At 46.4% G+C, this 16,215-nt stretch overlaps 1 protein-coding gene across 4 annotated transcripts in view; it reads left to right on the top strand.

Moving 5' to 3' along the window:
- LOC147622842 (MLO-like protein 13) overlaps positions 1 to 16,215 on the top strand; it is a 90,458-nt gene that overhangs the window by 40,976 nt on the left and 33,267 nt on the right. For all 4 annotated transcript variants that reach the window (XM_086822481.1, XM_086822479.1, XM_086822480.1 and 1 more), the window contains exons 4-5: positions 3,991 to 4,107; positions 4,212 to 4,269. In XM_086822481.1, the coding sequence (XP_086678607.1) occupies positions 3,991 to 4,107; positions 4,212 to 4,269 (175 nt within the window). The remainder of the gene's footprint in view (positions 1 to 3,990; positions 4,108 to 4,211; positions 4,270 to 16,215) is intronic.

The raw sequence follows: 16,215 nt of genomic DNA on the forward strand, positions 1-16,215 counted from the left end.
TATGCCAACCTGGCAAAGCCAAGGTATTTGGCAGTGCATCCTCCCCTAATCCAAGTGAATCCCACATCCAAACCCCAATCTGCCTAGCTGAGAGTCACTGATCCAAAATCCCACAGGCTTGTGCTAATTAATGTGGCTCATGTTGCCAAACAAAACACCTCCAAGGCTGTCCGGAAGGCACAAAGACATGCATGTGAGGCATGCAAAAACACGCTAGCTTAGAGTCCGATACTCTTCCTTTGTATTTAGAGACAAACTGAGGCCCAAGGTCTTCCAAGGGCTCGGACAGCCAAGGGGTAAGCTCTCAGCCAATGTGAAGGTGAAAGGTCAAGAACCAGAAGATTTGTGCGGATTTGGATCATTCTAATAAAGCAAATACACCATTTGTGGTGGGGGCCCTACAGAGGGTATTGAAGTTACTGATTCTACCCATCAAGCTTCCGCATGTTACAATACAAGCATGAGACCCCTCTGATCCAATCCTAGGGAAACCCCATGCGTGCCATCATGCCTTCCAAGAAGTCTCAATCCACTTTATCATATGCTTTTTCAAACTCCCCAAAATGAGGATGGCAAGGGGTGTAGAAAATATGAAAGCAATAAACTAGAAATGAAATGATAACAAGACTGAAAGACCAAAGGTTACCTTGAGATGAGTGTAGACAAGACACAAGCTCGATTGATTTCATTGATGTGACACCTACAATATATAGGTGAGAAGTACAAGATTGAGTAGACTGACTTATGGGATAAATGTAGAGATGCCACATGGCACTAGACTCAAGACACAAAGACTTAAGTGAAACTAGACTAGAAATAGTACACCTAGTGTGCACTTATTTCCAACACCCTCCTTAAGTGGACACTAGGAGGAAGACAAAAAGACAAGACTATGGCATGACAAAAGATAAGACCAAGACAGAGAGACTAGACATGAGAGACAAAAGATCCTAAGACACCCCTCCTCAAGTGATATCCTCATATGGGTCCACAAGGGTAGGGACAAGGTGGATCTAAAACAAGACACAGTCAGATTGATAGACAGATAGATAGACAACAGATAGACAGACAGACAAGACTAGATAGACAGAAGACTGACTGTAGACAAACAGATGGACCTTGAAGACAACCCCTCCTCAAGGGCAATCTCTGCCTCTTGGGTAGGGACAAGAGAGAGGTCAAAAAGCAAAAATGAGTAAGACACTAGAACCCCTTGACCTACATCATCGGTGGTCAAAGTGGTAGACAAGAAAGGTGAAGTAATCAGAAAGCCCATTCCTCATCATGTGAGGAATGAATAGCAAGATCTGCTGATGTAGATGCTGCAGCAACATGTGCTGCGGCAGATGCAGGGGCTGATGTAGAGGTTTTAGAGTAGCAGTCCTTCTCCCGGTGATTATCACGGCCACAAATGGTGCATGGATGAGCCTTGAAGCAGTCCTTCTCCAAATGATTAGTTTTTCCACAATGGGTGCAAGGCTTTCTTACCTTAGATCCTCCTTTCTTTGCTAAAAATGCAGTGTCAGTTACCTTTTGTTGTTTTGTTCTTTCTTCTTCTTGGAGAGCATTGATGATACCTTCAAGAGTAGGATTATTGTGATACTTGAAGGTAGTGACAAGAGTAGCATAGGTGTCAGGTAAGCTTTTGAGAAGCACAGCAATAGCAATATCTTCGGAGATGGGGGACTTCACTGATGCAAGCTGAACCATAAGACTGCGAAAATAATTGACATGAGAGGCTATAGTAGCTCCCTCCTGCATATATAGATCAAAGAATGAGATCATAAGTGCAATCTTAGAGTTTTTAGAGCGGGGTCCAAAAAGGGTATCCAAAGTGATCCATGCTCGAGAAGCAGACTGTATGTCGGAGATGTGATGAATGTAATCATCTCCAAGACCGAGCAAGATGATAGCATAGGCTTTGTCATTCTTGGCAGTGGGAGCATAAGTGATAACTTGCTCAATGTCGGAATCTTCGGGAGTAGCATGATGAACAACATCCCACAGGCCTTCTTTCATAATATGGCACTTGATTTTGATTTGCCAAGTATGAAAGTTGGACCCATTGAATTTGTCGATAGACATGAGAGAATGGGTAGAAGATGCCATGTGGGAAGGTCTTACCTCTTGCTAATGATGCAAGGGCAGTGTCTATTCCCTTACAAGAGAGAATTCAGTTTTGAATTAATTTTGAGGAAAAATAGAACTGAAAATATTGAAGCATACCACTTTGGTTTTTTTCCTCAGGTCTTCCACCCTTTCAGGGGTAACCCGAGAGAGAGAGAGCTGCGAACAGAGATTTTTGCAAATAAAGAGAGATGTAGTACAGGGCCACGATACCTAGAGAGGCCGGAGAGCGAGCAGCGGTGGAGAATTTGTTGCAGAACCTCGGGCAGCTCCTGGAGAAGTGCAGCCTGTTGAAGAAGATGGCACAGAATTTCAGGAGCAGCACGGTGGCCAGGAGCAGGAGCAGGGCCAGGAGCAGATACAGCGCAGAAAAAGCAGACAGAAATCTGCGCAGATAGGCAGCAGATGTAGAGGTTTGCGCAGCAAATGCGGGGGCAGAAATGTGAGCAGCTCCGGGAGAATGGCGGGCAGCAGTAGGGTAGTGGCAAGACTAGAGGAGCAAACCCTGCTCTGATACCATGTAGAAAATATGAAAGCAATAAACTAGAAATGAAATGATAACAAGACTGAAAGACCAAAGGTTACCTTGAGACGAGTGTAGACAAGACACAAGCTGGATTGATTTCATTGATGTGACACCTACAATATATAGGTGAGAAGTACAAGATTGAGTAGACTGACTTATGGGATAAATGTAGAGATGCCACATGGCACTAGACTCAAGACACAAAGACTTAAGTGAAACTAGACTAGAAATAGTACACCTAGTGTGCACTTATTTCCAACAAGGGGTTGCTGGCTAGATCTAGCCCACTCTAGAGCTTCCCAAAACGAGAAGATGTTATCAAATATACTCCTTTCTTGGAGGAACCATTTTGTGTGTCATGAATAACCCTTTGAAGAACAGGCTGTAAAACCTAATACTTAATGCCTTAGCTAAGATTTTATATGCAGATCCAAGTAACCACTGCTTGATGTTGGTCTTATCCCACGGGATAAGCGGATAAGACCATCCGTGAGAAAGGGGGGCATCGTACTTGTATGCCACATATGTACACATCATTCCATGGGCATTTTCCTTTTGAAAGAGCCTGCAATGCATGTCTTATCTCATCTTTCGAGAAAGGGGCATCCATGAGAAACACACATCATCTGTGATAAGTTTGTGCATGCACTCCCAAACTTTGTGTTGTGCACCATCCCTCTATGGAGAGGGGGGCTCCGGAGAATGAAAAACTCGATAAAAATATGACGCAATACTCTCACCTTTTTTGGCTTAGTCTGAAAATGAGGGTCGTTTTGGTGTCTTTATCAATCTTGGCGAAGAGGGTCCAAGCTTGTTGGCTTCTGTAAAATTAATGGTTTGCCTGGCCGGGGGTGAATGATTAGGGAAGGCCCAAAACCAAGGCCAGGCAGCAGGCTGAGGTAGGGCAGCAAGAAGGAAGAAGAGGCAGGCAGGGGGAGCGCGGGCAGCTGAGGGGGAAGGCAGGCAGCAGAGGGGGGGTTGCAGGCAGGCAGAGGAGGGCGAGGGAAGGGCACAGCCTTAGCAGCCGGGGAGCTCACTGCCCAAGATGTTTCCCAGAAAGTCCTTTGACTCCTCTTTTCCCATGGAAAACATGAGGTCCTGAAAAAGATACAATGAAAAAGAAAAGGAGAGAAGGGGAATAAAAAGATTTATGATCTTCAATACTGCACCAAGCCTTGGCACTAATTATCAATTTATGCAAAACTGGTCACCTTATCCAAATTGCGATTAGTGTGTGTTACTCTGAATTTGATGTGAAAATCAATGGAGATATTTCAACATGGTTTTACAATTCTATAATAAACCTGGCACTAATGTTGTTTATTTATTCTATGCAGGGTAAAGCGCCCTTTATCCTTTTAGAGGGCGTGCATCAGTTGCACGTTCTCTTGTTTGTCTTGGCAATTGTTCACGTGCTCTATAGTGTCATGATAATGGCTCTTGGAATGTGGAAAGTAAGTACTACCAAGCCTGGAATAGATCTCAGATAAAGTTGTCCTTAGTGTATTCAATTTCAGTATTTGGAAAAGGGTCAGTGAAATAAGGCTTCTTGACCCAGGTTTATCAATGGAGGGCTTGGGAAGAGAGGTCTAACATGGCAGCTTTAAATGCACATGGTACACACCCTTCTGTTTTTCGTCTTGCAGTTTTATGCATCATCTCCTTGCTACTCAAATATGAATATAAATAAGGTGAAGGGTGCAAGCATATATGAGGGAGATAAAGGTAGGGTCAGTATAAGGGAGATGCGTGTGTACTAGGAATGGGGTGTATGTTTATGTTGATTGCATACATGGTTTCTTTCTATCTTATAATGGATTGTTCCGATGGTCCGGCCAGTGAGAAATGAAATGATATATTAACGTGTCTAAGAGGCCATAATGGCCTATGAGACCAAAACTGAGAGTACATCTGAAGTTGGTGTCTCATCAAAGAGAACAACTAAATGAGACTCAAAAAGTACAATAAACTGATTGTCTTACAGTTATTATAAGAACAGAATTGTAAGACTCCGAGATGATACTGAGTAGAAAATACTGGAGAATACTGGAAAATGTATATCAGGTAGATCCATGTATGTTGATCAGTTGAATTGTTGCCCTCTCCTTAGATCAAATATCTCCGCCATGGGGCTGTCTAGAATGGAGAGGTTGTAGAAGCGAGGTAGGCGCCTCCGATGCCGAGCAATAATGGCTCTAATCTGGTGATGGTGAGGATGCCGTGTGGTCGGGATCCTTGGCCGACAAGCACGACATAAGATGACTGCTCTATTAGTGGTGGCTCCCTGGGAGCGTGGTCGGTACCCTGATGGCCCGATGGAGGAGGTATCAGGAGGTGTGTGGGCTGGGTTGTTGGTGCTGGTGCCGAAGAAATCTATCAGGGTCCTCTGTCTAGGTACATCATGGCTCGGTCTCCTGTCTGCCAAGAGGGTCTCTCTGTGTCTCCTGAGCTCAAGTAGGAACAATCCCAGGCATCTCTGATCCTCAAACTCCATGACCCTGCGTAACGGCCCAAAACCCTCTCGGAAGAGGCAATGATATCGCCCTCGGATCTCATAATAGACTGTACATCGACAAATGTAGTGCTCCTCTGTCTCTGCCTCCTGGTAGCATAGCTGACAAATGCGGTCATCCAAGATCTGATGCACATATCGCCCTGTCTCAATCCGCAGTTGGTGTGATGAGGTCTGGATCTTTCCAATGGCACAACGTATCCCATGTGATAGGTGTACATCCATGTACGCCGGGCGGGTGATAAAATCATCTGGTGAGAGGTGTAGAAAATGGCCCTTGTAATGAACCATTTTCATGCCTAAGGGCTCAAGGGGACTAGTCCATGTCCTCTCTGTGTCCACTCTGATGATATCCATCCTGATCATGCGGTTTTGCTCTGAGCGGGTGAGATCCAAAAATGGACAATCCAGACTCTATTGAAAGGGTGGTAGTGCCTCTATCCGCAAACCATGTAGGTCAAACCATGATCTCATATGAGCGTACCAACAATGAGTATCTCCATCCTCTGCCAATTGTATGGATGAGGTTAATGCCAATCGGGAGTACCTCTACTCAGGGAGCTCCCATAGCCGTTGTAAAAAGGTAACTGCCTGGAATAGGGCCTCGGTCACTACTGGTGCGGCACCCAGCTCAGCCCGAACAATCTCATGTGGTACTGATGATTTGCTCCGAATCATGCGGGCAATCATCATAATCAGTGGTCTCTCCATTTGCCTCCATCCCTCATCCGTCCCTCTCTAAGATCTGTGATATATGCTAGGCCCCCAAATTGGAGCTCCGTACAGGAGGGTCGGTGTGACAAGCGTATCAAATAGCCACAATTTGGTGCCCGGCTCTTGAAACTGTATGTGTGCACACTGCCTCTCAAGTGCCCCAAGGTTGCATGCCCTCGAGCTAATCTAGCTGCTGTGAAAGTAACTCCCAAGTAGACATATGACTTGACGTACTCAACCGGCCCCCCTCGGAAAGTGAACTGAGGCTCTGATCTCGTCACCCATGCATGTGTGGTGTTAAACACCATAACCTTGGTTTTCCCAAGGTTCATTGTCAGATCTCTATCTGCACAAAAAACCTGTAATGCATCTAGGTGTCTCTGTAATCTCTCTGGAGAGTCTGAGATTAGAACAATATCATCAGCATATAACAAGATGGGTATCAACACCTTTGCCAGGCATGCCCCTGGGTCTCCTAATCTGTCTACATAATCGGAGACCACATCAATGTACAGTCCAAAGAGGGTGGGTGATAGCGGGCATCCCTGCTTCACCCCTATCGTGTTGGTCACCATATCGGATAGTCCGCCTGGAGCTCGGACTCTGCCTGTCACAAACTCATACAAAGCATATATCCCCCACTGCATATCCTCGGGTACCTCAATGTCATGCAACCTGTGCGTAAGCCTGGCACGTGGTACGGTATCGAAGGCTTTGCGGAAGTCCACAAAGCAGCAATATATCCTTCTCTTCTGTGCCCTGCCCCTCTTCAATAAGTGCCCGAAGTGTCAGTATGTGATCCAAGGTAGTAAATTCTCTCCTGAAGCCGGCCTGTCCATGTGCTTGATGATCATGCCTCTCTGCCAAGTGGCTCAGCTCTGACTCCAATATAGAGCCATATAGTTTGGCCAAGTAATGACCAATCATGATCGTCCTGTAATTGCTTGGTACCATGGGGTCCCCACTCTTAAAGAGGGGTACAATGATATGCTCTCTCCAGCTTGCTGGGAAACCCTCACAAATGGCACGATTAAACACATGTACGATGAGCGGAGCCAAAGTGTTGCGCGCATATGAGAAGTGCTCTCCAACTAGCCCGTCATGATCCTGTGCCTTTCCATTCTGTAACCTATCTATCGCATCTAGCACCATCCGCATAGTAAAAAAGGTGTTGCTAGCCGGTCTAGCTCCCAGTGGAGGGGGGGTGGGGGGCTGTCTTGGTGCATCATATAGCTCTCTAGCATAAGTATGCCATGCCTGAGGTGTAGTAATCGGAGTACTAGGCTGTCTCTCCTGAAACATCTTCCATGCCCTCTTGCTGTCCTTCCCCAAGAAGAGTTGGTAGATCTCCTCCTCTAGCTTAGCCAGGTAGGCTCGTTTCTTCCTCCGCACAAGGCGCTGAAAGATCATCCTAGGCTGTCTATGCGTGAGTCCCAATGGCAATCTCACGCTGTAGCTGTGCTCGTGTCTCACGACACTCATCATCATACCAACTGTTCTGTGGGGCAGTGCTGTGGGGGGGGGTGGAAGGGATCATAGTGCAGGGAAGTGCTGGGATCTTTTTCACATCCTCTCATTCGGGACCCTATTGGCAGCACAGGGTTCTTGATTGGTTGAGATCTCCACCTTGCTTGGTGTGAAATCTCCATCTTGTAAAATTTTTCATACTTAATAGAAGTCTCCTTTCTGGAAAAAAAAAAAACACGCATGAGGTGGATGCATGTAGTACACTTACCAATCCTCTCGTGATCTCATCCAGAGGGCTATGCGGGTCTAAAAGCAAACAAGCCATCAGATACTGCATCTCGGTAAACCCTAGCTATCTCACGTGTAAACTGATATCTTGGGTACCTAGGTAGACGAGTGGCTGGCCCATCTCTCAAGGATCTACCTACTAGTGTGAAACTTAGGTATGCATGATCGGCTGCTAGGCCAATGGGTCGACTGGAAATTGTGAAACCCCGCACATCACGTATCAATGAAGGAGATCCCATCAAGTAGTCCACTGTGCTCGCTCCCCCTTTAGAGTTCCAGTGTGTGAGAGCATCTGATCCTTGCCATCCCGATAGGCCATTGTATATGACCAACCCATGTGCACTCCCGAGTGTGAGAAAATGCCTGCCATAATCTGTAATCTCCCCCTCATCTTGTGCTGATCTCTGCAACCCTACATCCTCTGCCGTGATCTCCCAGTACATAGCCTCTTGAGTATCATACAGCTCTGTCTGCTCTGTGCCTGTACGTGCATTAAATTCTCCCAATAGTAATATGTCTCCTATGCTGGCAAACCTCATGATATCATCATATAGTGGCGTATAGGGCGACTCTCCTGATGGTGCGAACCTGGAGTGGGTTGGGGGAAAGTAGCATACTCGCACATATAGCTTGCGGAGCCTCTCTTTGCATATTCGGACCCACATGTACCTCGCATCTGCATCTCTATGTACCACATGTGTTTTGTCACGAAGCTCCTCCCTGAAAAGTATTGCCACTCCTCCAGATCCTCTGGTACCTTCCACTGTGCGTGGCTGAGGGCGGAACACTGATTCCCATCTATAACCCCGCACGCCAGGAAGCTTCTTGTTTGTGCATTGATGGGTCTCCGTATACATAGCAATATCACCGTGTCTGAAGGTATCCTCAAAGTATCTGGCATCTGTTCTCTAAGGGCTCCATTGCAATTCCACACCATGAATCGCAAGGTCTCATAGGCCGCGCACCGTCAAGCGGGCCTCCTCTCCGTAATGTTGACTCGGCCATCTCTGTATGCCGCCCATTTCTCCTCTTTCCTTGCCTCAAGCACACGCGGCATGTGTTCCTTCAGGTGTGCTATCTGTGCCAGTGTAAGGTCCTCATCCAAATAAATCTTTTCCCCCTTAAGGGCCATCCTTTTGGAGAGGAAGGCCTTCTTCTTCTTCAAGTCACCAAACCTGATGATCAATATCTTCGCCCTAGTTTCATCTCTGCCTACTCGCCATGCTCTAGTAATGGGTACATCAGTGGCTCCAATTTTTGTTGCAAGAGCTTTTGCATCCTCTTGGGGATTTCCCTTATCTTCCCAACCAACTACGCGTACATGTAAGGCACGTGCCCGTCTCTTGGCTTCCTCTTCCAATGTAGCATTCATCACCTCTACTTTATTGACTGGTGTATCCTTCTGCTTTTTTACTACTTCAATCCATGGGTTGACTTCCTCAATTTGTTTCTTTGTGGCACTGGCAATTTCAGCTCATGAATGCATTTCCTTCTCACCTGCAGCCACTTTTGCTTTACATGATTCCAAAGTGTTTTGCATTTCTGTGATGTCTTTTTCGCGGTCAGCCATACATGTCTTCAAAGTGCCTTCATACGATGCAACTGTTGTGCGAATCTCCCAGAGCATATCATCTTTCCATCCACACGCTCATGGCCACTTGGGCTAGGATTCAGGGATCTTTGAGGGCTATCGAGAGAAAATGTAGCAAGATCATGAGAGAGTGGGATCATGGTATCTTTTTCACTACCTCTTATATTGGACCTTGCTAGCAACACAAGGCACTAGATTGGTTGAGATTTTCCTCCTCCTTGATCTAAAAATCTCTCTTCTTGTAATACTTAGTAGAAGTCTCTTTTCCAGGGGGAAAAAAATTTGTAGAGAAAGGTAGGTAGAGCTATGTAACGATTTCGTGCCAGACATAGGCTAATTCTTGAAAGGAAAGAAGTAAGGAGTCCATGGGTGCTTGTATATTGTCATAAGAATTTCGTTATACGGTGTGAAGCATATGCAAATAGAGAGCCACACTCAAATAGTATGAAAAAATCAATACAAAATCTATTAAAAGACTAAGGTTATGTAAAAGGGTAGGAGAAGGGTGTGTGTGTGAATGGACTTATGGTCCACTATCTCACCTATTTAAAGGTGAAGCTAGAAGGCATTATGTAGTGTGCAAAGGCCAAGTTGTATGCATAAGCAACTTAATAAACAAGATTTGTTCTTGTATTTTGTGGGTCTCTCTCCTCCACTCATCTTGATCTAGCATAAGCACCACGAATTTCAACATGGTATCTAGAGCTAGGCAACTTGCAAGGTGTAGACTAGGTCAACAAAGTGTTCTTTGAGTGCATCTCATCTACCCTCAACCAGTGGAGACCTTCCAGCTGCTTGTGGAGGCCATATCTTGGCGTGATTTCAACTAGGAAGATGAAGATTACCTCCGGGCGCTCAGCTTCGTATAGCCAATTGTTGGATTACATCTCTCTCAGCCGCGCCATTATGTTCTGAGCAGGCCGGCGCATGATTTCTGCAGCGCTGGTTTTCGTACAACTGTGCGCCTTCTGTGGGTAAGATTAAGCCACATAAGCTTAGGGCTTTTGAAGCCCATAGCCTCAAGGCTCTACAGTCAAGAGATGAGCCTCAATGGCTGCTCGACGCGCGCGAAGAAGCTGAAAACCAGGGCAGCCCTGTGAGGAAGCCATGGAAACTTCAATAAAAGCTTCAAAATAGTGTTTTTTTACACTAATCTTGGCTTAATTAACCTTAATCACTTAAGTGCTTCTTGAAAGTGCTGTTGCTCCACATCCTCTGAAGTTGTTGACATACACCATGAGGTGTTCATAAGTCTCATTCATCAAACTTCATCAAGCTTCATCAAGTGTTCAACACTCCCAAGTGTGCTTATTAGCACTAAAAGTGTTGCTAAACACTATTGGTGGGTGTAGCCATCAGCAAAAGGGAACTTCTCGACATTACGGAGTGTTTCTAAGCACTAAGAGTGTTCTTAAACACTAATGGTGAATCTAATCACCAATGCAAGTGTCATTAGACACTAAAAATATGCTCTTAAGCACTAATAGTGTCGCTAAATACTAATGGTGATCTTAATTACCAAAGAAAGTGTTCTTTGACACTAATGAAGCTCATCTCCATCAGAATTAGTAGTTGGGCACAAACCCTAAGTGCTAAACCATAAGCTTCATCATCTCAATCTCTTTTTATGCAACATCCTTGGCTTAATTAAGGATTGTTGCCCTCTCGTAAGCCATTCTCTTTCTACTTAAGCCAAAACATCACAAAATTTTCTGGTTTTCTTCTTCATAAATCAGCCCATTACACTCTTGTAATCTCCCTTCAATACCCAATGTCAAAGGAAAACACCCAAATTAAGAAGTTCTCAGGAGAGGGCTTCCACACTTGGCAAGTTCTTGTCAAGTACAAGATAATGTCCAAAGGTTTTTGGCCATTCATCTTCGGCACTAAGGTTATTGATCGAACTAAGGCTGAAGATATTGAAGATGATGAGAGGGCACAAGCCATCATCATGCTCCATCTTGATGAGGCTCTTATTCACCATGTGGACCAGCTTCCAACTGCAAAGGAGAAATGGGATGAGCTTGACAAGCTCTATGGAGCTCGTGGTAAGAATTCCAAGATCTCACTTAAAATTGAATTTTTCAGCTTGGAGCTCAAAGAGGGAGACAGTATTGGAGCCTTTATCTCTCATTTGAAGGGCCTTATGGCTCAACTTGCATCGGTGAATGCGAGAATGGATGAAGATGATGCAGTGGCTATTTTGTTAAAAGCAGTCAAGAAGGTGTACTCCACTTTAGTCACCACCCTGAAGAACATACCTAATCCCACCCTTGAAGGAGTCATTCAATCTTTCTTGATGAAGAAAAGAGGCCAAAGGGAGGAGCTGAATCTTCAAATGTATCCACTCCATTGAATATCGAACAAGCTTTGTCACATCAAGTGAGCAAAGTAAGGTGTACCCATTGCAAAAAGGTAGGTCATTTTGCAAATAATTGTTGGATCAAATATCCCAACAAGATGAAATGTAACAAGTGTAAACAAACGGGACATATCACTTCTAAATGTCCTAACAAAGAGTCAGAGGCTAACTTTGTATCAACCTCTAAATCCTCTGAGCACTTGTTTTAAATCTCAATGTAACAACACCTATATTCCTAACCTTGTACGCCTAATGTTATAAAGGCAACCTATGTCCAACACCACCTATTCCAATTCTTTCATAGTTGGTATTGAGGGAGGGTATTAAAAGACTAACGTCATGTAAAAGGGTAGAAGAAGGGTGTGTGTGTGAATGGACTTATGGTCCACTAGCTCACCTATTTAAAGGTGAAGCTAGAAGAGGCATTATGTAGTGTGCATAGGCCAAGTTGTATGCATAAGCAACTTAATAAACAAGATTTGTTCTTGTATTTTGTGGGTCTCTCTCCTCCCGTCATCTTGATCTAGCATAAGCACCACGAATTTCAACAAAATCATGTCTAGAATGTTTAGGGTTAATTGGAATCAAGATGTGCTCTGTAGCTTTGCATAAAGTAGTGGTCAATCAAGGTCACACATGTTGACGGGTTGCATAAGGGAAGATTGGGTAGTGTCTGTTTAGGTGGGCAGCACATCTGGGCCAGAGTCTCCCAAAAAGTAAAAAAAAAATCCAAAAAAAAGATCCTTTTTATTAAAATCCAGAAAAAGATTCTTTTATTAGCTTTATGAAAAAATAGCCAATAGGCTGAATTACATGCTCAGAGCCTCCAAAAGAGGAAAAAACACTCGGGACGGTAGTTCCCTCCATGAGTGCCCTCTTTCAAAGTGAACTACCTCATACAAGGGGGGGGGGGGGGGGATGGGGTGGGGGTGGAGGGAAGCCAAACCGGTGGCCTGTAGTGCCAAGTGAGGTTACCGACAGTGTTCGAGAGAAGAGGGACCTGCTGCCAAATGCGTAGGAAGGACTCTCGACGTTCCCGCATGCCGTCCAAATCTCCCTCTAGCTTCCCCCACTGGACGTGGACGGTATGAATGATATCTGTCCATACGGCACAGATGGATTGTGCTAGGGGGATGAGGCCACCCTCAATGGTCTCACTGCATTGTGCCGGCCAAATGTGTCATGCCGCTATGTTGCTGATGATCTCCCACCTCTAACAAGTGCCGGGGGACAATGCCTCTACCGGAGAGTCGGGGGTGGGGATAGAATCTATCTTGCAATGTGTGAGCCTGAGAGCCTGGCCATCAGCTGTCTCCTCATAGTGGAGGGCGGCACCTGACTCTGTCACCCAGACGAATGCCCCCCAATGATGTGGGAGGAATCCCCAGAGGTGCTGAATAGTCAAAGAATCCTCAACCAAACTTGATGTGCTTTGGGGCAGTCCTAACGGCAATGTCTCTGACTCTTGGGTGTGGTTGCACCTCATGCACTACGCTGGACGATCACCAATGGCCAGCCACGTGCCATGTGCCACGTGCCAACTACCGAACTCCTGTGAGCTATCTACTAGTGTTTCATAGCGGAAGCTTTATTGCCTAATCCACAGCCCTAAGCCTGATTAAGAACAAGATGCTGAATTAATGAAAATGATCAAGGCAGAGGAGAGAAGAGAGAGAGAGTGTTGGTGTAGAGTTTTCTTTGTATTATAGTACAAAAAGGTGACATAAATGTTTGTACATCTTCTAGGCCCTTGGTCTACCCACCTAGTAGGGTGACCTTTGGTCTTCAACATGACTTCTGTGCTTCTTCAAAAGGTTGTGATGCAATGCAAATGATGGCTTACGCGTATATAGGTCTTCGTAGAGCTGGACGGCCAAGAGAAGAAGCTGTCGGCCTGTTCATCTGTCCAACGACCTGATAAATTCAGCATTAAATGCTGTCTCACTCACACGTGTGGCCTTGATGCTGTCCATGCTACTGATTGGCGCTGCCGAAACTGCTGCCGACTGCTCCTAAGACCATAAACTAGCCTCGCTAATATCTTAAATGCTGTCCTAAGAAGGGATTTACTGTAGATATGTTGAGATTATGCCATGTCCACTGCTGTGCATGTAACATCCCCTCTTGCTAAACTTGATGACGGGGTGGACACTGTCATCCTTCCTCTTTGGACTACCGACTTTGACTTTAACACTTTGCCTGAACACCTACCACTTCTGATCTCCACTTCCAAGTCTTGCTGAAGAATTGATCATCTTTTCCACTGCTGTCCCCATATTGATTCTAAGTACATACCCCCAAAGAATGCTTTCCTTCAGATTTGCCTGTTGTAGACCACTTCATATTCTACCCTGGCTACGTTCTCCTGATGGATCTTTACACCTTCTTGGGACTATGCTTAGTGTCTGAGCCTAAATGTTCTGATACCCATGCTACATAGCGGAAGCTTTACTGCCTAATCCACAGCCCTAAGCTTGATTAAGAACAAGATGTTGAATTAATGAAAATGATTAAGACAGAGGAGAGGAGAGAGAGTATTGGTGTAGAGTTTTCTTTGTATTATAGTACAAAAAGGTGACATAAATGTCTGCACATCTGCCAAACCCTTGGTCTACCGAATAGGGTGGCCTTGGGCCTTCCACATGACTTCTACTGACTTCTATGCTTCTTCACAAGGTTGTGATGCAATGCAAATGATGGTTTATGCTTATATAGGTCTTGGTAGAGCTGGTCGGCCAAGAGAAGAACCTGTCGGCCTGTTCATCTTTCCACGACCTAATAAATTCAGCATTAAATGCTTTTTCACTCACACGTGTGGCCTTGGTGCTGTCCATGCTGCCGACTGGCTGCCCAAACTGCTGCTGACTGCTAATGTCCTAAATGCTGTCCTAAACAGGGATTTACTGCAGATATGCTGAGATTATGCCATGGCCAATATTGTGCACGTGACAACCAGATGAAGAGTGACCTTTCGAGGTCAGAAGTTATTCCACAGTCGCTTCCAGTAGTGAGGAAGCTAGGTGAGATGTCCTGGGAGGACTAGTGGTCTGCTGAAGCGGTAGTACAGGCAATCTCATGCATATGTATCCGGTGGCCTAGCCTTGTCGAGTAGTGAAAAAGGGGGTGGTGGGGCTCTTAGGGCTAAAGGGTTCTGCCCACTCACACATGCGGATCTCATTGGGGATCCACATCAAAGGTCGGCTCTCCCATAGCTAGAGTCTCCAGGACTTGTCTCGGGCTACCTACAATGGAGGGGGTTTGATGTGCCAGCAGTGCGCATGGAAGCCGATGATCCGGACCTTGTGCAATGAGCCACCGCTAAAACCTTCTGTTGGCGAGAGGGCCCATGTCACGTAGGCTGTAACGCCTGTGACCGACGGCAGACCGGATGGCCAAACAGGGCTTTAGCGTCAATGCCTCGGCCGGAGCGCCGAGGACGTGGCCATCCGGGGTTCAGTGGGAGAGGACGCCCATGCGGAGTCATGGGTGGCCAGGCTAGTGTGGACGGCAGGCCACACACTATATAGCCTGGGGGATGAGGGGCAATCCTCATTCTTCCTCTGTGGCTGGGTGGTGAGCGTCCCCTCCTGTGGTAGCACCCGTAGTGGTGCTACGGTGATCTAACATACCCGTAGTGGTGCTACGGTGATCTAACAATGGTATCAGAGCTTGGCGTCGAGATCGCGAGTGGTGCGCGAAGCGGGTCCAGCCGTTTAATGATTGGCTCTCAAATTTGGGGGGATAACCTTATCCCAAAGGTCCTACAGCAAGAAGTCGTGGAGAAGAAGAGGTTGACCATAGCTGGAAGGAAGGGCTCTCTCTCTCTCTCTCTCTCTCTCTCTCTCCATTGCACACACCCGAGCTCTCCATTGCAGGTAAGAATTTCTGTGTTTTTTTTTTTGCTTTGGAGCTTGTCAATTTGGAGTCGACTGTGTGTGTCTGGAGCTGTGGGGAGCTGAGGGTCGACTGTGTGTGTCTGGAGCTGTGGGGCGCTGAGGTCGTCAATGTGCTTACCATCTATCGGTGGGTGATGTCATCGTCCATCGCCTGCGTTGAGCGAACCTTGTAAGGGTTGTGGCCTGCCCAGCGGGCGGTCTGCCTGGTACTGCCGACGGCCAGCCCACAGCCAGGCCAGCGCCGGCGGCCAGCCAGGCCAGCGCAACCGGCGGCCGGCCCACAGCACACGGTTAGACGCACTGACAGTCGCCTCGGCTAGTACTCGGACTCCTCGTGATAGACGAGCTCCTGCGGCACGGGTGAGCGTAGCCTCGCTTGTGGTTGCAGGAGTATAGGCCGATGCGCCTGCAGGGCCGTCCGTAGAGACAGCTTCGTCGTTATTGAAAGACTTGAAGCCGCCTAGTTTTGGTGGCGAGGAGAAGGAGAGAAACAAGGACTCGGTCAACATGTTTCTAGCGAAGTGGTCAGACTTGCACGCGCTGCGATAGCCTAGGCGGGTGCAGCCCGTAGAGGCTAGCCTCTCATTAACCGGCAAAGCGTACAAGTGGTGGATGAGTTTGACAACTCGTCCTGCCACTTGGACGGAGTTTGAAATGATGTTTCGAAAAGAGTTTTTGCCTGTTAATGAGGGGGAGAGAAGCTGGGAGTTATGGGACAAGTGCTCGATGGAG

The sequence above is a fragment of the Cibotium barometz genome, chromosome 28, assembly GCF_041138505.1.
Source record: "Cibotium barometz isolate CiBa-2024 chromosome 28, ASM4113850v1, whole genome shotgun sequence".
Lineage (NCBI taxonomy): Eukaryota > Viridiplantae > Streptophyta > Polypodiopsida > Cyatheales > Cibotiaceae > Cibotium > Cibotium barometz.